The 22,475-nt window shown below is 42.3% G+C and overlaps 2 protein-coding genes across 2 annotated transcripts in view; one reads left to right on the top strand and one right to left on the bottom strand.

The window, feature by feature from the left end:
• The first annotated feature begins 544 nt into the window (after positions 1-544).
• PDHA1 (pyruvate dehydrogenase E1 subunit alpha 1) lies at positions 545-14,066 on the top strand. The gene is made up of 11 exons (XM_036304927.1): positions 545-601; positions 4,679-4,738; positions 5,285-5,458; positions 6,223-6,349; positions 7,236-7,327; positions 8,093-8,185; positions 8,970-9,125; positions 9,516-9,587; positions 11,677-11,744; positions 12,951-13,059; positions 13,746-14,066. The coding sequence occupies exons 1-11, from the start codon at positions 545-547 to the stop codon at positions 13,908-13,910; spliced, it is 1,173 nt and encodes a 390-aa protein (XP_036160820.1). The 3' UTR covers positions 13,911-14,066.
• A 549-nt stretch (positions 14,067-14,615) lies between these two features.
• MAP3K15 (mitogen-activated protein kinase kinase kinase 15) overlaps positions 14,616-22,475 on the bottom strand; it is a 78,019-nt gene continuing 70,159 nt past the window's right edge. The window contains exons 22-30 of the mRNA XM_036304247.1: positions 22,137-22,326; positions 21,260-21,445; positions 20,109-20,214; positions 19,040-19,138; positions 18,916-18,982; positions 17,258-17,370; positions 16,054-16,145; positions 15,897-15,973; positions 14,616-15,319 (exon numbers count right to left, since the gene is read on the bottom strand). Coding sequence (XP_036160140.1) covers positions 15,232-15,319; positions 15,897-15,973; positions 16,054-16,145; positions 17,258-17,370; positions 18,916-18,982; positions 19,040-19,138; positions 20,109-20,214; positions 21,260-21,445; positions 22,137-22,326 — 1,018 coding nt within the window. The 3' untranslated portion in view covers positions 14,616-15,231. The remainder of the gene's footprint in view (positions 15,320-15,896; positions 15,974-16,053; positions 16,146-17,257; positions 17,371-18,915; positions 18,983-19,039; positions 19,139-20,108; positions 20,215-21,259; positions 21,446-22,136; positions 22,327-22,475) is intronic.

Raw genomic sequence — 22,475 nt, 5'->3', positions numbered from 1 at the left:
ACGGTCTCTTTAAAAACCGGTTAGCGCCAGAACCATTTATAGAAACCAGATGACCTGACTTTTGGCCCGACCATGTTGCTAATTTTTATCATCACGTGTATTGAACGAAGGCGGCACCGGCAGGACTGGACGCACGATAGGACTGGCTTGCACGATTTCCAATCGTATGGGGCTAATTTGTGGTTTTAAATCCAAGAAGGCGCTTTTCCCGCGTGTCCGGGAGGCGGGGCCCCACTTCCCAACGCAGGCGCCCTCGGGTCACGGTTCCGCGCCCGCCCGCCAAGGGGTGACCCCATAGCCCTCAGCCACGCCCCCTTCTGGCTCAGACACCCAATGGACGACTGCAGCCCTCTCCTGTGGGCGGGGAATTCCCTGAGCTCTGTCCTGGTTGGTCCACGGGCCCGGCGAGGAGTATGACGTATCACCGCCTCCATTACTTCGCGCAGCGGTTAAGGCGTGGCTTCCGCTCCGGGCGCTTGAAGGAGACTCGGAGACACCTGGGTCGCTCTGCTTGCGTCGCTGGCCCTGTCACTACCCTCAGTCCATGAGGAAGATGCTCGCCGCCGTCTCCCGCGTGCTGTCGGGCGCTGCCCAGAAGCCGGTGAGTTGGCGTGAGCCGCCGGGTATATTGCGCGAGCGGGGCGGAGGCTGGAGGACCCGGAGAGCGGGCCGGGCCTCGGCGCGCGGTGCGGCTGTAACTATGGCTCAGCGGAGTGCTTCCGGAGCCGCGAGCCTTTGTTTTGGCTCCAGGCGATGCGTTCCTGTCCTGGCCTGGGGAGGAGCGGCTGTTGGATCGCCGGCGCCGACCGGGTGGGGGTGGGGGCTTTACGATGGCCGCATGGAGGTCAGCCGCGGCTCCGGGCGCGGGGCTAGGTGTGCCCCAGATCTGCCCGTGCGTTTTATTGCAGACAGAGAAGGGAAGGGGGTCTTGGACTTCTCGAGTCTCCAGTTGACCACCCTTCCCGGTCCACTCATTTAAAAAAATGTTTTTAATTGTTGGTAGTATTACATCTGTCCCCCTCCCCAGCCTCCCCTCCCACTTACCGGCCCCGCTGTAATAGTCTTCCTAATTACATTCCTCTTGACCCAGAGGCCGTGTAGAATGTTAAGAGCATGGAATCCGGAGACTGAGTGGCTCCTTCGACACCATCCTCACCATTTACTAGCCCTGCGACCTTGGGCAAGGTGTTTTTATTTTTAATCCTCTCCGAGGATATGTGTCTATTTATTTTACAGGAAGAGGAAGGGAGAGAAACATTTATGTGAGAGAGTTGAACCAGCTGCCTCCTGCACGCTCCCTACTGGGGACCGAACCCGAAACCTGGGCATGTGCCCTGACTTGGAATGAAACCGGGAACTCTTGGCTCATGGGTCGACACTCAACCACTGAACCACACCGGCTGGGCTGAATTGAGTTTTGAGTTGCAGTAATCTGTTATCTGGATAGAACAAGAGTGGAATGTAGCTTCATTCCCTCAGAAATTCTTGTTGAGAGAAGACTATTGTAGTGGTAATGGATTCCCCACGTATAACATTACTTTTTCTTTCATTTAATTTTTTTAATGAGGATAAGAGAGTGAAAGAGTTAATGCTCCTGCTCCTTACTTTGAGCCACCCCCCTTTTTGGCTATTTCCTGTTGCCTGCATATGTGGCACAGAGGAAAATATTGTTAAACAACTAGGTATTAACCCTAGATTGTGTGTCTGTGGCCTGAAACCCCTGTTTAATAGTTCCCCCTTTTTGCAGCAGAGCAAATCCACTAACCAATGTTTCTATAAGCTGTAATAATTGATGTGTTCCCAGAGTGCTCAGTGCACTTTGGGCTCTTGGTTCTAGTGTGCTCATTCATCATCAGGTTTCAGTTGTGTTAACACTGGCTGCTTAGAGGGTTCAGTGTGTTGGTTTTAGAATCATCATAGACCTATACTTCGTTTTTAAACTTAAGTACCTGTCATTTCATATTTGAATGAGGTTGAGAGTTATCAAAGTTTTTATTTCACAGAAGATTAAGTTTCATTTAAAATTTTTATTGTCTTATTGTTTGTAGTATTTATGACTCCTTTTGTGAGACTTTTTTTGGTGTGAGATCTTTACTACCAGTATTTTTTTTATTGACTTTTTAAATAGTAGGTAAAATGTTTCACTTATACTGGTAGAGTCTGGAATTTTAAAAATATTTTCTCTCTCACTTGAATGGTTGCTCCTCAGGGGAGACCTGCAGCCAAGCTATACCTCCCAATTCTTTTTTGTAAATTTTTATTTATTGATGAGAGAGGAGAGAGAAACATTGATGTGACATTAATCAGCTGTCCCCCTCCTCCCCCAGGATGGAGCCCACGATCTGGGCATATGCCCTGACCAGGAATTGAGCCCATGACCTTCTGGTGCATGGGATGACCCTCAACCAACTGAGCCACACCAACCCTCCCAATTCTTGATCACTGCACTATGGGTGTGAGACCTGCCTGTTCTGTGTCTATACCCCTCCTACCAGTCTTGATGTGGCTTCTTTATATTCTTGACTGGGGGCCCGGTAGCCGGCAGTTGGACATCTCCCCCAGGGGTCCTTAGCGCTGCCACCGCCACCGCCGCTGTGCTCACCAGCCTTGAGCCTCACCAGCCTTGAGCCCGGCTTCTGGCTGAGTGGTGCTCCCCCTATGGGAGTGCGCTGACCACCAGGGGGAAGCTCCTATGTTGAGCTTCTGACCCCTGGTGGTCAGTCCACATCATAGCGACTGGACTGGTTCTTCCACTGTTGGGTCTATTTGCATATTAGCTTTTTATTATATAGGATTATGGGGCTTCTGATAACCTAGTCTTCAGGTGGTTCTCAGTGTTCTATAATTTAATTGTAATTTTGCTATGATTGTGGGAGGAGGTGAGCATAGCATTTACCTACTCCCCTATCTTTACTGGAAATCCCAAATATTATTTTTAACTGCTAAAATTAACACATCTGTTTTGTGATTGCCAAATATAACCTTTTGTCTGTCACCTTACCCCTCTCAGCTCCATTTCTTCCCACATTTCTCAATTTTCTTCATTTATTCTTAGGTATTTTAATGGACTTTCTCTACTTCTAACTGAACTGAAGCATTTGTTTCTAGTATTTAAGCTTTTTTCTCTCCAGCAACATCATTGCCTTTACTTGTTGGTTTTATTAGATAATGGTATGTTGATAGGTAAAGAAATAAGAATAGTTTTCTGCCTGTAGACTTGTACACTTGGAGGTACATTTATCAGTTAATCTTAACCCCTCACCAAGATGAAGTCCAGTATTAGAAGTTGGATGACTATGAACATATCAAAAGTACTTTAAAATTTTTTTTTTTTATTTCAGAGAGGAAGAAAGAGAGAGATAGAAACATCAATGATGAGAGAGAATCATTGATTGGCTGCCTCCTGCACATCCCCTCCCCCACTGGGTATGGAGCCCACAACCCAGGCATGTGCCCTTGACCAAGATGGAACCTGAGACCCTTCAGTCTGCAGGCCGACGCTCCATACACTGAGCCAAACCGGCTAGGGCAGCCGTGGGCAAACTATGGCCCGTTTGAAATGAATAAAATTAAAAAAAAAAAAAAGACCGTACCCTTTTATATAATGATGTTTACTTTGAATTTATATTAGTTCACACAAACACTCCATCCATGCTTTTGTTCCGGCCCTCCGGTCCAGTTTAAGAACCCATTGTGGCCCTCGAGTCAAAAAGTTTGCCCACCCCTGGGCTAGGGCCAAAAGTACTTTTTGTGGCATCTGAAGATTGTGCTTCAAGTCTCTATGAAAAGAAGTCATGTTGGTTTACACATCAGTGTGTGAAAATGTGGCAGAGTGTGGCTAAAATAGTCCGATAATGCTAATTAGTTCAATGTTTATGGTCTAACCTGTACCTAAGCCATCACATAGAATATTTTTGGTGCAAGTAGGTATATTCAATTATAAGAATGAAAAGCTTTTTACCCAACCAAGCGGTGACAGCCACTCAAACATCAAGAAGGGAACACTGTTGTAGAGAACATCTCTCCCTTGTGGGGCTTCAGGAGGAACCTACCCAAGATATAATCTGTTTACATTATAAAACAACCCTCAAGTCCATTATTTTTAAGTCAGGGAGTGCTAAGTACCATTTCTTTTGTCTTATACATTTCTCACTAATATATTTCTCATACTTTGAGTACTCTGAAATATTTTTCTTATAGATCCATTTCATAGAAAAGTGGTTTGCCTGAAATAGAGATTGAATCATAGTTTTATTTGAAAAATGATTCTTAAAGTGAAGCTTAAGCTTGCTCAGTATATCTGGTTATGACTAAAGTAGCATAAACAAAGCGCACAGATTATCTAGTCTTTTCAACTTGGCCTTTGACTTCATTATATCCTCATTGTAATTTCTTTGAAAACAAAGTGATTAAGTGGATTGGTTTAGTTTTTGCCCCCATTTTCTTTCTGCTGTTTGTCTTCAGATAGGGGTACAATCCTGTTTCATTGGCCAAAGTATGGATTCATTTGGAAGACAAGATCTCAGTGCAGTGCAGAGAAGGGAGATAAGCCAGTGAATATATTGGGGCTTATTCAAGTCCCAGGACTGCATCCTGCAAACGGATTAATAATAGTAATGACTTTAAAAATAACTGAGAATAAAAATACTGATATATTTGTATATTTTGGTCTTTCAAGGCAAGCAGAGTGCTGGTGGCATCCCGTAATTTTGCAAATGATGCTACATTTGAAATTAAGGTAAGAGGTGTTTTCCTTGTGTTAACTTTTCTGCAGGTCCCCTTTGATATACAGTTTTACCCTGGGAACAGAGCATTTGATATTTTTGCTTTTTTACCATTTTCTTTCAAGTGTTTTAGAATCAAAGGTTCAGAGACATTTAGCAAAAATTTACACTTCTTACTTAGCAGCTTGCTGTGTTTGGGGTAGAAAGAAGGGCAAGCTAAAAAAAATTAAAGACTCCAAAGTTTAGAATGTGATTTGGTAAAACTTGTGAGTGAGAAGATTCTTTGAATACTTCTTTGAAAGTTTGTCTTTCAACCTATAACTCATTTGACTTCAAGGGGTTTACAGTGAAAGTCATCTTAGAAAGATTTCCTTCCTCCAGTACCCCATCCCATTACATAGTGAACTTTATGATATAAGGGGTCAGCAGCAATATGCAGCATTTTTGATATGTCCCTGCGGGTTTTTGAGATAAATATTATTTGTGATGGAGTTAGATCTTAGAATGGGGCTGGCAGTGTTTACATTGTAGTAACTGGAAGACAACTGATTCCATTTCAGAAGTGTGACCTTCACCGGCTGGAAGAGGGCCCTCCTGTCACCACAGTGCTCACCAGGGAGGATGGGCTCAGATACTACAGGATGATGCAGACTGTCCGCCGAATGGAGTTAAAGGCAGATCAGCTGTATAAACAGAAAATTATTCGTGGTTTCTGTCACTTGTGTGATGGTCAGGTGAGTGATAGTTTTGTAATAAAGTTGTGTTATTTAGGAATTTAAGTGTGGCTTCTACTTGGTGGCTATTACTCTGCCTTACACATTGGAAGGATTCCAGGCTGGTATTGTATAATAAAAGTGAAAATGCTGAGTGAGACCTGCTATGCAGCTTATGCTAAAGAATCTATTCATGCATTACATGGCTGATTTCCTATGCCTTTATGGTATTGTGATCACCTGCATTGGATATACTTTTGGGGTAAAGGGTTTTACCAAGGACTACAAATTTAAATGCCTACAGGGACCAGCTAGGTAGAATAAATGAGTGAAGAAAGCTAGCTATACAAGACAGTGTGACAAGGACTGGTGGTGAACTGGAATAGACAAGTTCCCTGCAGGTCCCACTTGCAGGGGATGTCATGACTTGGTTCCAGCCAGTTAGTGCCATATGGAAATACGGGGCTAATGCTTCCTATTCATTTCTTCAACACACGACAGAAGACTCGATTTTCTTGTGAGATTCCTTCTATTTTAATGTTGACAGCTGATTCGGGATTTCTTTTTAAATCACCTTACAGCCCAAAGAAAACATACATCTGTGGATTGGCAGTTTATGGCTTCTGCTTGGGCCTTACCCTCCACTCTGTTTCTGATGATAAAGCTACTTTCTGTGGTTATTAATGAAGAGTTCAGCTAGGTTATTATTTCATATTAGTCTAGGAAACCTTTTATCTAGAACTGTGTATTGTATTGATTAATTGATGCTTCTTCCTTTAATGCAGGAAGCTTGTTGTGTGGGCATGGAAGCTGGCATAAATCCCACAGACCATCTGATCACAGCCTATCGGGCTCATGGCTTTACCTTTACTCGTGGGCTTTCTGTACGAGAAATTCTCGCAGAGCTTACAGGTTTGCTATTAATTTAAAAAAAAGGGGAAATTAATGAATTCAGTTTTTAAATCTCTCCTATTAAGATGCTAACTCCCACCCTAGTCTATTTGGTTCAGTGGATAGAGCGTCAGCCTGCAGACTGAGGGGTCCCGGATTCGATTCTGGTCAAGGGCACATGTCTGGGTTGTGGGTTTGATCCCCAATAGGGGTGTGCAGGAGGCAGCCAATCAATGATTCTCTCTCATCATTAATGTTTCCATTTGTTTCTCCCTCTCCCTTCCTCTCTGAAATCAATTAAAAAATGTTAAAAAAAGATGCTAACTCCTTATGAGTTAATATTAAAATGTTGAATTAAAAAAATATAAACATTTTCTCCCTTTTGAGTAAACTGACCATTTTTGAGGTCATCTGAGCCTTCAGGTTAAAGTTTAAAAAGATGAGCTCTATGAAATCAGAATTGTGTTTATTATCACTGTGACATGCCAGCAGAAATCTAGCAGTCATTGAGTAGAAGCATTTCATGGTAAACAGTGTAAATTCTAGGAATCTCCTTAGTATTTCCTTTTGTCTTTGTCCCCCTTGGCTCTTGAACTATTTAGTGTGCCAGTGTAGGAGAAATCAAATGTTTGTAACTGCCAAAGAAAAACAACAAACCAGTCCTAACATCTGAGGGGAACTCGTTGATGATAGAGCTGGAAGGTTAGGACCTGGGGCTAGTCTGACCTTTATTATAAAAGGACCTGGAGAAAAGGAGGAATATATGTTTGCACAGAGGGGCAGGTGCTTATACAACTTAATTGGCCTCTAGAGTTCTAATGGATGGGCCTCTTAAGTAAATGTTTGGGTGTGGTTTTGTTTGCATATTTGGTCTTTGATGCATATGTGTGTGTGCTGCCATTTCTAGGACGAAGAGGAGGCTGTGCTAAAGGAAAAGGAGGATCAATGCATATGTATGCCAAGAATTTCTACGGGGGCAATGGCATCGTTGGAGCTCAGGTAGTGGAGGATGGGGGATTGCATGCTTTCCTAGATTTGGCCCTCACCTCTGTCTTTACAATAGTTCATGCCCCAGCGAACTTCCCTCTGTTGTATTTTAGTACTCTTGGAGCTTAGAGTGCTTAACAGACGTATTGCTTTGTACCCTACCATTTGATCATTTAATAAATAGATTTGGACAATGACTTATAAGTAAGCAAGAGCCTCTAGCAGTGGAGCTATACCTTTATTTTTTTATTTATATTTCAGCACATTAATTGCTTTGTCACATCCACTTGGCCCTACTTCTTCCTGCTATAGACAGTGCTGATGCTGGTGCCAGACCAGGAGAGGCAGATGATCAGTATTTCAGGGCTTACTTAGAGTCCCTATGCCAACTTCAGTTGTTTTTATCAATTAGTGAATAATGAAGAAGTAACAGCATAAAATCATATCTAGATTGTTTGGTTTACTTTCTAATATATTGAGATTTCTACAATATTTTTCTTATGCCTAGGTTTCTTTTTTTGGCTCATAATTAATTGAATCTTTGAGTTCAGAAATGTTATTGCTTAATAGTTGAGAGTATAATAATTACTCATCTTACTCTCTTGGTTTATTTCTAATATTGGGGGCGGGGTAAGCATAGATAGGGTTGGGGTAGGGAGAGTTTGTAGTGACAGTATCATTTCTATCTCGATTTCTGGCAAAGAGTTAAAATTCAGAGCATTAATTTCTCCCCTCATGGATTTCTGTGCTTCCTTTCTTGGTTGTCATTAATACTAGGTGCCCCTGGGAGCTGGGATTGCTCTGGCCTGCAAGTATAATGGAAAAGATGAGGTCTGTTTGACTTTGTATGGCGATGGTGCTGCTAACCAGGTGAGTATGTGCCTCTTTCAAAGTTTTGTCTATTCATAGGTCAGTTTGTAGAGAAGATATTATTTACTAGTTAAAATAGACAAGCTAAATTTGGGTTTTATGGCCAGATTAGAGATTCACCTCTTGGCATATTTCATAAGTGCTTTATAGGAATGTGCTCCTGTGAGGGAGCTCTTCTTTGCTGTACCTCAGTGATTCACAAACTTTGTGGACCTTTTTGTATTTGAACCCATTGCAAACCAATTCTTAACCCAGTACTGTAATGTACTGATTCAGTTTCTGGGAGGCCTTGGCATTTTCAAACTCCTCTCATAGTTTCTGAGCCTTGACTCTGTGTGCTTCTCCGATCATGGTCCGAGGTGTCACTAGCCTGTGGATGGCACTCTGTGAGGCCCTGCTCTGGATGCTGATTCTTAGATACTGGTTTACTCTGGTTATCCATTGAGTCTCTTAGAACTTATAGTAAAGCATAAAACTAGGTAGCCACACATTTTTATGCGTTCCTCTTTTCCCTGGTCTATCTACTGTCTTGGCCCCACAGAAACAAGTGGTGTTTGCTTTTTCACATCCCTTAATTGGAAAAAGATGATGCTTGCTGCATCTCTATCCCACCCCCCTAGACACACACACACACACTCACTCCTTTCCTCAGAAGCTTCATTGTAGATGCGGCTTTTTATACTTTATGAAAGCTTTCTCTGCTAGGTAGAATAGCAACTGTTAGGATGAAATCTGAGAAAAATAGCAAAGTGAACTCACTTGAACTTCTTATGTATACTTACAGGGTCAGATATTTGAAGCTTACAATATGGCAGCTTTGTGGAAATTACCTTGTATTTTCATCTGTGAAAATAACCGCTATGGGATGGGAACGTCTGTTGAGAGAGCAGCAGCCAGCACTGATTACTACAAGAGAGGCGACTTCATTCCTGGGCTGAGGGTAAGGACACCTTCATGGCTTGATGCCTCTGTGTGTGTACTTGACAATTTCAGACAAATTGAAGAGTTGTATTTTCGTGTTTTTTTTTTTTTAAATCCTCACCTGAGGATATTTTTCCCATTGATTTTTTTAGAGAGAGTGGAAGGGACAGAGGAGGGGGAAAGAAACAGCAATGGGAGAGAGACACATCGATTGGTTGCCTCCAGCATGTACCTGACAGGCAGGAGGTCAAACCTGCAACCCTTAAGATCTGTGCGCTGGTGCTCTAACCACTGAGCAAACTACCCAGGGCAAGAGTTCTATTTTCTTAATGCAGGAACAGCTCACGTAGAGTTAAAATGCTATTAGGCAGTTTGATTTATACTCTGCCCCTTTGCCATGTATTAACAGGTAGATGGAATGGATGTCCTATGTGTCCGGGAGGCAACAAAGTTTGCAGCTGCCCATTGTAGGGCTGGAAAGGTAAGACTTTATCTGAGGCCTCTGGGCTAGAGATTGCTAGTGATGTTTATCTGTCTTAAAGTTAAAAGATTGCTGCCTCCCCCATGTCTGTCATAGGTATGCAGGGGTAGCTACTGACTGAGGTGCATAAGATAGAAGTAGAGTCCAGTCAAGTGAATCAGATCCCTTTATAAATAGTGTTGTCTTGGTAGCTTACCTCCTTGGGAAACATTCCACATTGCTCCCATTTGGGGTAAATCTTCCAGGGCTTCCTCAGCGTTTTGTCTCTATCTTCATCGTGATACTTTATCTAGTTTGCCTTTTGGTTTGGTTAATTATGTGCCTCCAACCCCCCCATTAACTATAAGCTGGAGTGAACAGATTGGGGACCCCTGCAATGCTCAGCAGAGAACTTTGCTTAAATAATAGGCATTCAGTATAAGTTTGTCTTTTATAAATTAAATATTATAGTTGACGTATATAATCTTGGTCTTGCTGTTTCAGTCCTAAGAATCTTGACTTTTCAGTTATGCAATGGAGAGGACAGTGAGGTTGGCCTGACGAGGAATATGTACCATCAGAGCTAGCGGAAAGATGTTTTCCCTACATCAATGTTCCACAGCCCAGAAAGCATGCCCAGAGGTTCACCTTTCAGTGACTTCTGTATGTGTGTCTGGGCAGTAATGTAAATTAAGATTTGGCTAGCAGTGATGAAAATGAAAGAAGGGGGGTAAAGCAGCCGGGAAATGCAGAGCAGTTAAAGAAGAGACAACAAGAATAAAATAGAGCATGGTGAAGATGGCAGGTTGGTGCCAGCAGGCTCAGCAGTCTACATCAGGACTGCAAGGCTAGGGGTCCAGGCCCTGGAAGCTGGGTACCGTGCCCCTCCCAGTTTCTGAAAGAAGATATGGGGTCTAACCCCACATGGAAACAGGATCAGTGGTTTGTAGCATGTGTTGACTTTCCCAGCCTGACCAAAGCTTTATCTTGGATTTGGGGAGGGTCTGGAAAGCCCCTTATCACCGCCCCCTTTACCAAACCCACTCTACTTCCAAATGGCTGCTGGATGACATAACAGAAAGAAGAGGTGACAGTTATTGAGGGCTTGACATTATGTCAGGTAATGCACTATTTTTTAAGTGTTTAATTGGCACAACTCTGAGTTAGGTTATTACTGTTTTGCAGATGAGGAAACAGAATACTTAAGAGTACATAGCTAGTATCTATTACACTAGGCTTGGAACCCAAGCACTTGGACTCAGAATCTCCCTTTTTAACTATTACACCAAACTGCCCAGGGATCCTAGATTCACTTCCCTCCCGAAAGGGTTGTTCTTGTAGGGAGCTAGTGTTTTATGAGCAGGCTACCTGGTTGTAGCCAGGCTGGCCAAACTCCCAGCAGAGAGACAGATGGGGTCAAGTATCAGGGTACCTGCCAGCTTCTTGTTACACACTGGCCAGATCTGAATGCAGCAGAATTGGTTTCTCGCCCCTACGGAACAATGCCTGAAATGGATGTGAGGTGGAAATTCACCTCCCCAGCCTATCTTTAGTTCTCCTATCCTTTTGTGCTTTCCAGTAGACATGGAGATTTGCCTTAATCTTATTTTGTTAGTTTTAGTATTTTTCTCTAGTGCTTTAAAAGGATCAGTATGCTTATAGATGTCACCTGTGATTGGAGGAGAAAGACTAGCTTAGTGACTCTGAAGATAAATGCCATCCCCCTTTCTGCTGTCATACCTGCTTCCTAATAGGTTTTTCTTCCTTAAATTTAAGCTGTTTTTATAGGATTCTGTGACAAATGCAACACTGTAGGAACAAACATTCTTTAACATCAGTAGGCTCTGTAATATGCGAAGTGCCTTTTTTATTCCCAACAAATTGGGGCAGGCTCCTGTTTAAAATGAGAATGAAGAAACATGCACTCAATCTGTATTAGAAATGAGAACAGATAAGCAGCAGTCAACTAATAAGAAATTCCTGACAACTCACCTGATTTATGGATCTGTTGAGAATATGTTTGATCCTGCAAGTGTGTGCATTTGAGGCCATTGATTGTTGGTGTGCTGTGCCTGTGGTCTTGCCTAATCTCCCTTGGATTCTGTTTTAGGGGCCTATACTAATGGAGCTGCAGACTTACCGTTACCATGGACACAGCATGAGTGATCCTGGAGTCAGGTATGGTCATGGGAAATATGAGCATGGTGTCTAAAGTGGGATGTGCTGTGAATGGTGCTATTCACATGAAAAAGCAAAGCATTTCAACATTTGGTTTTGAAGTCAGACACTAGTTGGCTTCAAGTAAACTTGAGTCCTGGCTGGAAAGCAGTGCCTCCCAATAAAGTGTTTCCAATATAGAAAGTATTCTGAAAAATCCCTACTATATAATATCTACTTGTTAGCATCAGCAGCAATAAAATAAAATTGCCGAGAGAAATTTTTCCATAAAGCAGGTCTGATGGTGTAGTAAATTGGGGGGCATTACCCCAGATTCTTTTTCGTGGCATTATTTTTTCTAAAGTGAGAATTTGAAAATGTTCTAGCTGGTATGGAGTGAGGCCAGCTGGCACATGGGGCATTCAGTATGTTGAAATAGATGAGTCACAAAGAGATAGGGTACACTAGAAGGTAGGAGTTTTATGTGTCAATTAGTAATTCTGGCATATAATGCTGTGGTCCCAGAGAGTGACACAGTAGTAGCAGATTTAGTCAAAGTAAGCCATAGCAAGCCTTTGAGTGTAGAGTGGAGGAATTCTAAGGGAAAATATAAAGAGCAACTTATATGGACAAATGCACTTTATGTAATTCTTTTTTCAAAAAATGGTAGTCCTTTTAGTGTTATTTCAAGTAATGCATGGGACAAGGATGTATTACAGGGATTCAAGAATTGGAAAACCTGTTACGCAAGTTTTTGCTGGCCACACTTCTCTAGGGTCTTAAGGGAGAAGAGAAAGGCACATTTATTTCCTGCTTGACATTCTACTGCTTCAAAGTCCGGGATTATCACTACCAAGAACCATCGCCACTGTCCCCACCTATGTGAAATTTAGAGCTCAAGGGAGTGAGACAGTTGACACAGAAAGAGTCTCCGCTTTCCTCAGACCCTACCTCTAGATCAAAGATGCAAAGAAAGACTTGGTCTCTGTGGTCACAATGCTGGGGAAGCCAGGTGAATTAATTGCCAGTATAGAGTTTTCTATAGAAGATATAACCAGCTCTTACAAAATGGCAGGCTCAGTTCTTATGCTTTGAAAATATAATTCTGTCATTCCATCAGCGACATAGGTATTGATGAGCTCCATCTCAGCAACATACTTCCATATATCACAGAACTCTTTGCTATACTGGAACTGTTCTTACCTAATTCTGTTTCCCTCCCTGTAGTTATCGTACACGAGAGGAAATTCAGGAAGTAAGAAGTAAGAGTGACCCTATCATGCTTCTCAAGGATAGAATGGTGAACAGCAATCTTGCCAGTGTTGAAGAATTAAAGGTATTGTTACTTTTGGTGGTTTAAAAGTGAGCTTTCCTTTCTGAGCAATCGATATTTCTCCACACAAAAATAGCTGCCACTCCTCAGTGAACTACCTTATGGGAAAATATCTATTATCACAGAACATTAGTCATATTGGCCAAAGCCTGTTAAAACCTCCCAACAGCACAATTAGTTTTTCCTAGAAATATAGTTTGGTGATTTTTATTTCTTTTAATTCGTGTTTCTACACTAGGATGTGTGTGTGTGATTACTTTTAAAACATTTTTATTGATTTCAGAGAGAGGAAGGGAGAAGAAATAAAAACATCACTGATGAGAATCATCAATAGGCTATCGCCTGCACGCCCCCTACTTGGGATCGAGCCTGCAACCTGGGCATGTGCCCTGACTGGGAATTCAAACCCTGACCTATTTCATAGGTTGATGCTCAATCACTGAGCCTCACTGGCTGAGTGAGGCTTTAAAAGTTGAAGGCTTTAAAGTATAAGTACTTTAAATGTTGATGTCTGTACTACAAAATATTCCTGGGTATATCATTGTGTCACTTAGTTAAATAACATCTTTATAGCAGCTATTTATTAGTAGTAGAAGAATTGTGGTTATACTAGCGACAGGATCAGAGTACAACGACTTGGTACTTAAACTGTGTTTATTTAAAAATCTCGAACTGTAATCTGATTTTAGGAAATTGATGTTGAAGTGAGGAAAGAAATTGAGGATGCTGCCCAGTTTGCTACAGCTGATCCTGAACCACCTTTGGAAGAACTAGGCTATCACATCTACTCCAACGAGCCACCTTTTGAAGTTCGGGGTGCAAATCAGTGGATCAAGTTTAAGTCCATCAGTTAATGGGAGACTGCATGTAATGGATGGTTACATCTTCAGTGGGCTACTTGACAGCAACTATAAGGAAATCTTCTTGTTCTCACCCATAGAATGTATGTAGATTAAGGTAGGAATTGCATGCAGTTTATACAGTATTGCATTAAAGGTTATGTTCGATTTGTATAGGTCTAATAGGTAACAGACTTTGCTTAACCTTCCTTCAGGTTATTTCCTTAAAGTAGTTCTATTTGATCTAGTTTGTACACTATTTTAACAAGTACTTTTTAGTTAGTGAAAGGAAAAACAGTTCTTTGTATGCCTGTTTAATTCTGCCACCTTATTGTTGGGGGGTAGGGGCTCATTCCCCCGTCTGGCCCAACCCCACAGCTAACAACAGCGTACTTTAATGCACACACATGCCTATAGGGCAACATTCACTATAACCAGGCAGTGGGTAGAAGAACAGTTCCATTTTTAAATAGGACTATTGCACAATCATTTCAAAGGTCAAATAACTTAAAGTGCAATTAACCAGTTACTATTAACTTAGATAGAACCTAAAATAGTGATTCCCAGGCTTTTTGTTAAACACCCATTGTTTTATCTTTGCAGCAAGTGCTATATAGGATGTGCTGATTTTTTTCATTGAAGTAACTTAAAATTTATTTTTAAGAATTCCATAATACTCTGGACGTCAAAACTGTGGCTCACAATCACTGTTCTCACAATACATACCGTTTTACTCACCTTTAAAATGTTGATAAACAGAGGCATAAAACATGAAAGCCAGTGAAAACATTTTATTAACTCTTTAGAACTTCAAGTTTTTAAATTGTTTATGGTGTTTTATGTTTGTCTGTATGAGAAACTTTAACAACAAAGATGTCAGCTCCTTGCTCCCTCTCTGTCCTCTAACTCATTAGAACTTCAACTTTTTAAATTCTTCATGGTGTCTTATGTGTCTATGAGAAACTTTAACAACAAAGATGTCAGCTCCTTGCTCCCTCTCTGTCCTCTAACTCATTAGAACTTCAACTTTTTAAATTCTTCATGGTGACTTATGTGTCTATGAGAAACTTTAACAACAAAGATGTCAGCTCCTTGCTCCCTCTCTGTCCTCTAACTCATTAGAACTTCAACTTTTTAAATTCTTCATGGTGACTTATGTGTCTATGAGAAACTTTAACAACAAAGATATCAGCTCCTTGCTCCCTCTCTGTTCTTTAACTCTTTAAGACTTCAATTTTTTAAATTATTCATGGTGTTTTATGTGTATCTGTATGAGAAATTTAACAACAAAGATGTGGGCTCATTGCTCCCTCTGTCCCCTGGCTTTGCTGACTGATTAACCCTCATCTTGGGTCGCCGGGCCCCCCTGAGTCTGTCTTCTGTACTGGGAGACTTCACTCCAGAGCCTGCAGAGGAGCCCACCACTACGAAACAAAAAGAAGAGTCTTCTTTAGAGTCAAAAGAAAACTTCAAAGCAACACCACAGAATACTTCTTTAGGAGCCCTTACAGCAAAAACTATAGTATATAATTCTAGGCTTGTCTAGATTTCTTCTCTTGTTGTAAAAACTTAGTTAAAATAGAAATATGTTCTTTTTGCACATGGAGGTGACATTTGTGCCCCAGCAGGAGTGGGACATTGTCTTAGAGGTACATGCAGGCATGCTGATGTGAACAGAACAGCCCATTTAAGATGACATGGGAACCAGAATGTAGGCTGCAATTTAAAGATATGTTTTGGTGTAGCATGGAATGGGGAGAGCGCTTATTTCGCCTTCCTGCTTTTCCTACATAGCCTTTGGCTTCTGCCATCTCTTGGCTTTACTCCCAACTTGAACCTGGGAAAACTACAGAGTTTAGAGTTTTCTAAGCCATAGAAAAAGGAATTAAGTTCAATGAAGGGGAAAAGGTAGCAGCACTTCGTTTTCTACTATATTTAAAAGCATAATCATATGAAAAAAGTCGTTTTCTGTTGTACAAAGTGTTCTGAGGCTGTTCTTACCGTAGACCAAGGTATCTGAGGTCTTCCTTAGTGATGTCATTAAGAATATCAGAAAGTTTGTAACCTTCTTTAACAATCTGAAATACAGATCAAATACATAGGAAGTAAGCACCTTTGTGATAATAGCATAGGATTGTTTTTTGGGGTATAAATTTACCTTTTCAATAGAATTTGCATCTGCTCCTTGCATTTGCAACCAGTCTACAAGCTCTTGATATGTTCTCTGCTCATAAGACGATGCTGGGTTCTCTGTAGTAATTAGAAGTTTGTTTTATTGTATATTGATGTGTAACAATAAAACTTGAACAGTGACAAGGAAATAAACTATTCCAGAATGTAAATGTGATGTGAAAAGGAAATGGATCGAGCCTGTCTCAGCTGCTCTAATACACAGTGTACAATAGTCCAGAGTCAAATAATCCTTACCTGTGACCTTTAGCTAGTTTGGAACTTGGTTATGTATCACTTTAAATACTTATTCCCATCTCTAAAATGCCTTTTCTCAGGAGTCACATCCCTAACTGCACTGGAAATCAAAGGAGGAAGTATGTTTTAGTGGGATTTTTGTCTCAGGCCTCATCCATTCACATTCCAAGAGGTAGCTGTAGCCCTTTTGTAAGCAGCACAGAATGAACAAAGCAGGTTTACTGAGGTGTAACTTATACAGTAAACCACCCACTTTTTTTGCAGCAAAGTCATGTGACCATTACAATCAAGATACAGAAATGTCTATCACCCCAAGATATGTAGCAAGGAGCCACATCTTTTGTAATCAATCCCCCCCTGCCCATTCTGATTTGTTTTCTGTCCCTACAGTTTTGCCTTTAACAGAATGTTGTGTAAATAGTCTATATTTATGGAGTCATAGTATATAGCCTTTTGACTCTGGCTTCTTTCACTTAGCATAACACTTTTGCGAGTCATTCTGTTTTTAATGTACCAGTAGTTCCTTTTTATTATTGATTAGTATTCCGGAATCTAAAGGAATACGTAGTGATTAATTAGAAAATAATCTAAATTGTGTCACGGTTAACTAGAATATTAGCTTTTAATTTTTATTTTTTATGTTAATCCTCACCCGAGGATATTTTTCCATTTATTTTCAGGGAGAATGGAAAAGAGAGGGAAAGACAGAAACATAAATGTGAGAGAAACATCGATTGGTTGCCCCCTGCACAAGCCCCAACCAGGGCTGGGGAGGAGCCTGTAACTAAGGTACATACCCTTGACTGGAATTGAACTTGGGACACTTTGGTCCTCAGGCCAACACTCTATCCACTGAGCAAAACTGGCTAGGGCTAGAATATTAGCTGTTAAATTGTATCTCAGAATTAAGTCAGAGCAAGTAGAAAGTCACTCACCATTAGATCTTAATTGTGACTGAAAGTCACACAATTGTTGACTTGGCTGTTGTAGGCTTTGCCGTATAAGATTCTGGTGTGCTCTCTCTGTTTGAAGTAGGTTTTTCAAAAGTCTGGTGTAAAAAAAAAAAGCCATCATTCCAGAGAGTTTAACACCATTCAATTCAACTCAAATATGTCTTTAACATTAGAGATTGAGAGAAAAAAGCACAATCCCAATGGTCAGTATAGTTTCTTCAAAGTTTTGTGAACAGGTTTCAGTCTGCACATGAGTAAATTCCTTGTTTCCTCCCCTTGAAAAAGACTCAGGGTGGGAGTATATTTTTTCTCAAAATATGCTATGAACCAAGATAACCCAGTGGAACTCAGCCAGAATGATCTGATAACTTTAACTTGTCTTGCCTAAGTCAGGTTAAGTTACTGAAACTAGTAGTCAAGCTCTTTCCTCCTCTCATGGGACTAAGCCGAGGAGATAGAAACCTGCTGTACAGGAACTGGTCTCACAGATGCTCATACAGACCAGTTATTCCCAGGCAATATCACTTTGGGCATTAGGTACCATCTTCCTGTTCTGCCCCCAAGACAGCTAAAGCACCTCCATACTGCAAGGACAGCCATGCTTTGTAGGGATTTAATGTTTATCAGGCATTTGCAATTGTGCTGGCTGCTATTTACTAATTCCTAATTCTACGGAGACTGGTAACATATCAATAGTGGAGAATAACCTTTGAACCTATATACAATATTCTTTTGAATTGGTAATTACAAACTTTATCAGAAAAACATTTTTTAAAGTGCTAAGTATTACTATCAACTTTCACATTTGTCGTATTTCAAAAACTTTAAAAATTTTGCCACCACCACGAGTTCATTAAGACTCCAGATCTTTCTAAAAAAAATGATTAGATCTGCCTAAGATTCAACGTTAGAGATCCGTAGGGGTATATACAGCTTCTGTTCCAAAATATGTACACCTGGCACCTAATCTCTCCCCATTAAATATTAACATTATGGATGATCATGGGGCAAAAAAAAGCATAATTTGGAACCAATACCAACTAATTTGCTATAGCTGTGGCTTATACTTTTCATAAATCCATTGATGATATGATTTCCCTAGTGCAAACAGGAATTTTATTAAGCACCTACTATGTGCCAGGAAGTGAATAAAACAGACCGGCTCTTGGGGGACCCTCATAACAGTGCCAGGGTCCCTTGGCTGGGAAGGCAGTCCATGAATGACTGCCGAGGGATCATGATAAACCACAGGGAAGAGATTCAAAGAGGTAAGGTCAAACTTCCTTGGGGTCAGGGTTATGGGCCAACTGCCATAGTAGAGTGCTAACCAGTCCCCAACTTGGCTACTTCTGTAGGGGTGGGCTGCAGATGTCCACTGCTGTACCCACAGGCCATGCCAGGGTTCCTATCTGGCAAAAAGAAAACTCCAAGATGCTGCTGCCTTTAATATGGCTAAGTGCTGTGCGGCCTGGATTTCCAATATTAAAGAAAGGGAGGCATTTAATCTGTCCATTGAAACGGAGAATACCCCTTTGCCCAGTTCCCTAGTGGTGAAGATTCTTTTCTGAGACCGGGGTGAAGCACTCAACAACTAAATCAACTGCCTTGCTGGTCCAGATCATTGTTCCACCCTTACTGACCTGCCAGTTTCCCGCCTCAGACTGTCTAGCTGGAGGCTCAGATCCTGCTGGAGCTCCTGGTACTGGGCTTCCTGGACAAGTGCTGAAGTGGGTTTGGTACCTCCATGTATTGCACATGCTTCACTTCCAGGTGAGTCTGCTGGGGGACCATCCTGGTCCACCTCATCTGGGTCCTCATTCACCCCTTCTGTTTCCTCGGTGGCCTCAAAGTGGGCTCGGAGCTCTGCGCAATCATGGAAGAAGAAGAAAGGACCACAGTTCAACAAGACCAGAGGAACTAAAAAGCTTTTATGTTCCTCTTTGGATTTTGCTCCTTCCAACAAGACCAGAGCCTCCTGTAGCTTCTATGTCCCAGTACAGTGTTGCATTGACAGGGCCAGCAAACAGGGCTGTTCAGAAGGTGGCCCTGCCAATGCAACACTGTATTGGGATTGGGATTTTAAAAATGGAGAGGAACTATTTCACTCAGTTCTTGGCAGTGCAAAAGTGATCACCCCCAGTTTAAAGATGAGAAAACAGGGGTTTAAAGATGTTAGGTTAGCTAGCCAAGCGGAGTTTTAAAAAGGTAAAACTAGGCTTCCAACCTGGCCTGTGTACATTTACTACAGAAAGTTGCCTGCTTGGAGCAGGGACTGATGGAGTCCTGGGGATTAAAGAGCTTCTCCCGGAAGCTAGAAGCTGAGCAGGGCTCTCATGCATTCAGGGGAGCAGGCAAAAGACGGAAGGAGCAAACTCCAGAGAGGAAATGGCAGTGTCAACACAAGTGTTACAAACTTTCCTCTGCAGGAAGAAGTCACCACAGAAAGAGAATCAACTTGAATAGTAAGCAACTCTAACACAGAGTTGACAAGAGCAAAGATATCTAGAGTTACCACACGGTGATTCTGAGGAGAAGGCACCATTCAATTCTCAACCAACCAGCAAGTGTTCCTAAGGATGCATTGTAGCATTTATGCTAACTTTTAGCATAAGTTAGTGTCATGAGTTTAGTGTCGGTTAGGTACAGAAATACAGTGCAGGAGAAGTTCTTAGAATCAGAATCTTAGCCCCATAGGGTTTGTGACAGCATTGCTTTACTGCAAGGAAGTATAGCCAAGATGCGAAAGAGAGCACAATTGTTGAGCATAGGGGATAGACATTTCTGGTCTTTTCCATAGCCTGAAGCCGACCTTGACTGAGAAGCAGGCACTTACCTGAGATAAGAATGACGACTGCAGCCATCACCACTCGCTGGATGATGATATCCATCGCACACATCCACTGGACATTAATTAAGTGGTGCCTCAACATTTTACTCACCTATAAAACACAAAAATGCAGATTTCTGGTCCACTGTACTTCTAAGAAATAAGTTTTTACTAATTCTAATTTATACTCTCTGAGATAGAGTGTTCACCATTCTGCTCTGCATTTCTACCCTACTTCTGTTTCTTCTGGACTGAGTCTCCAAGCTGACCCTAAGTCAGCGGTTCTCAACCTGTGGGTCGTGACCCCTTTGGGGGTCGAACGACCCTTTAGGGATTGCCTAAGACCATCGGAAAACATATAATTACATATTGTTTTTGTGATTAATCACTATGCTTTAATTATGTTCAATTTGTAACAATGAAATTGGGGGTCACCACATGAGGAACTGTATTAAAAGGTTGCGACATTAGGAAGGTTGAGAAGCACTGCCCTAAGTCCTGCTGGGGTCTAGGACAGTGGTCAGCAAACTGCGGCTCACGAGCCACATGCGGCTCTTTGGCCCCTTGAGTGTGGCTCTTCCACAAAATACCATGTGCGGGCGCGCACGTACAGTGCGATTGAAACTTCGTGGCCCATGCGCAGAAGTCGGTATTTTGTGGAAGAGCCGCACTCAAGGGGCCAAAGAGCCGCATGTGGCTCGTGAGCCGCAGTTTGCCGACCACTGGCTAGGAGATGAGTATGGTGATCAAATCTACTGCACTGGGCCTCTTCATTGTTTATTCACTGAGCACTTATGAAACCTCAGGCTCTGTGTTGGAGGCTTGGGACACCAAAGCTCAGGCAGACATGGTCTCAGACCTGAAACAACTCTGTTTGGGCAGACACAAGCTTAAACCCCAAATCTATTCAGCTGGCAAATGCTACTTGTTCCCAAATCCTGCACTCCTGCTATTTGTGGCCAAATGCAATTGACCTATTCACCTGCAATTGCATATTCAATGTTTAAAAGAACTGAAACCCAGATTCGGGTGTCAACAGGTGAGAAGAGATGGGGACTGTGAAAGATGGTAATTGAACCCCATGGGATTGGCTATGAGCTGCTTCAGTGGGCTTCCTGCTTTCTGGTATGTTCTCTAGGGCCACATAGAGTACTTACAACATTCTGAAATCCAAACAGTATCAGATGGATCTGACTGAGTAAAAAGCTGTCGAATTTCAGGACCACCTTTAGCTCTGATATCCTGGATGCCATCACTCCATTCTCCTCGGAGTGGATGAAGTCCCTCAGGATCCAAATTATTTGCTTGATGTGGTCGACTGACAGGTGCGGTTCTTCCGAATTCTAAACACACACACACACACACACACACACACACACACACACACACAATCACTTTCATTGAGTAAGTCCGAGAGACGAAGCAAAATTCAAGAAGTATTGTGGGAAACTAGATTGTCCATTGTGCATTTGCTAAAGAACTGTGGCTGCCTCAGGTGAGATGGGATTTCTCTTCCTGGAATTCTCTCCATCTTTTCGGTTAGAGGGTTATGTGCCCCCCCGCCCTCCTCGCTGGCCCCCACACACATGCCACTAAGCCCGCCTAGGAATGTTTCTGGCATCCTGTTTAACTCCTTTTAAGACCCCGCCTTGAACAAGGCTTTCTCAAAAGGGACAGAGTGGGGGCAGTGGCCTCTTCCTGAAAGGACCTTTCCTTATCTAAAATAACCTCCCTAAACTGGCTGCTCTAGAGCAGGTTCAAGGGCTCAGAGCTCCTGGGCTTTGTGCTGCCATTTGGCTTATTTGCCACCAGGGAGCATCACTGACCCAGGCAGGGCCGGATTCACTGCAGTGTTAGGCACATGGTTTCAGCAGTTTCTCCCCCCCCCCCATGTATTTTCTTTTGTTTTGTTGGAGGGATGGACATTGGGAAATACTTATGGTGATTATTGTAACTGCAAATGTTCCAGGGTAGCACGAATCTCAGTCCCACTGGACCTCTCTGGGACCTGGACACACTCCCCCCAGCCTGTACCTGAACAAGGTACTCCTGCAGGTTGGAAGCCAACAGGTCCTGCCCATCCCAGAGGATTTTGCATAGGATGGCACGACACTCTTGGTCCTGGTGCAGCTGGAAGAGATCCGGGTCCCCGTCCTCGGGGTTCAAGGCTGAGTTCTGGTCTTCTGTGCTCAGGTCTTCTGTGATCCAGCTGTCATCCTGAACCCTGCGGACAAACACAGGTGACAAATAACCCCTGTGTCCTGAGCAAAGCTGGTATTCTAGGACCCCATGGGGGAGGAACTAAGAGGTGACTCTGCAGTGTCAACTTCAAGAAGATAAAATTACAGGAGGCAGGCTGATGGAGGAGAGATG

The sequence above is a fragment of the Myotis myotis genome, unplaced genomic scaffold (assembly GCF_014108235.1).
Source record: "Myotis myotis isolate mMyoMyo1 unplaced genomic scaffold, mMyoMyo1.p scaffold_m19_p_4, whole genome shotgun sequence".
NCBI lineage: Eukaryota > Metazoa > Chordata > Mammalia > Chiroptera > Vespertilionidae > Myotis > Myotis myotis.
Note: the sequence above shows the minus strand (reverse complement) of the source record. Positions and strands in the feature narration are given on the sequence as shown.

Coding starts and splice junctions, on each gene's coding strand:
- PDHA1 (XM_036304927.1), top strand. CDS start 545: ATGAGGAAGATGCTCGCCGCCGTCTCCCGCGTGCTGTCGGGCGCTGCC. Junction 7,328..8,092: donor ATGGCATCGTTGGAGCTCAG/GTAGTGGAGGAT, acceptor CATTAATACTAG/GTGCCCCTGGGAGCTGGGAT. Junction 11,745..12,950: donor ATGAGTGATCCTGGAGTCAG/GTATGGTCATGG, acceptor CCCTCCCTGTAG/TTATCGTACACGAGAGGAAA.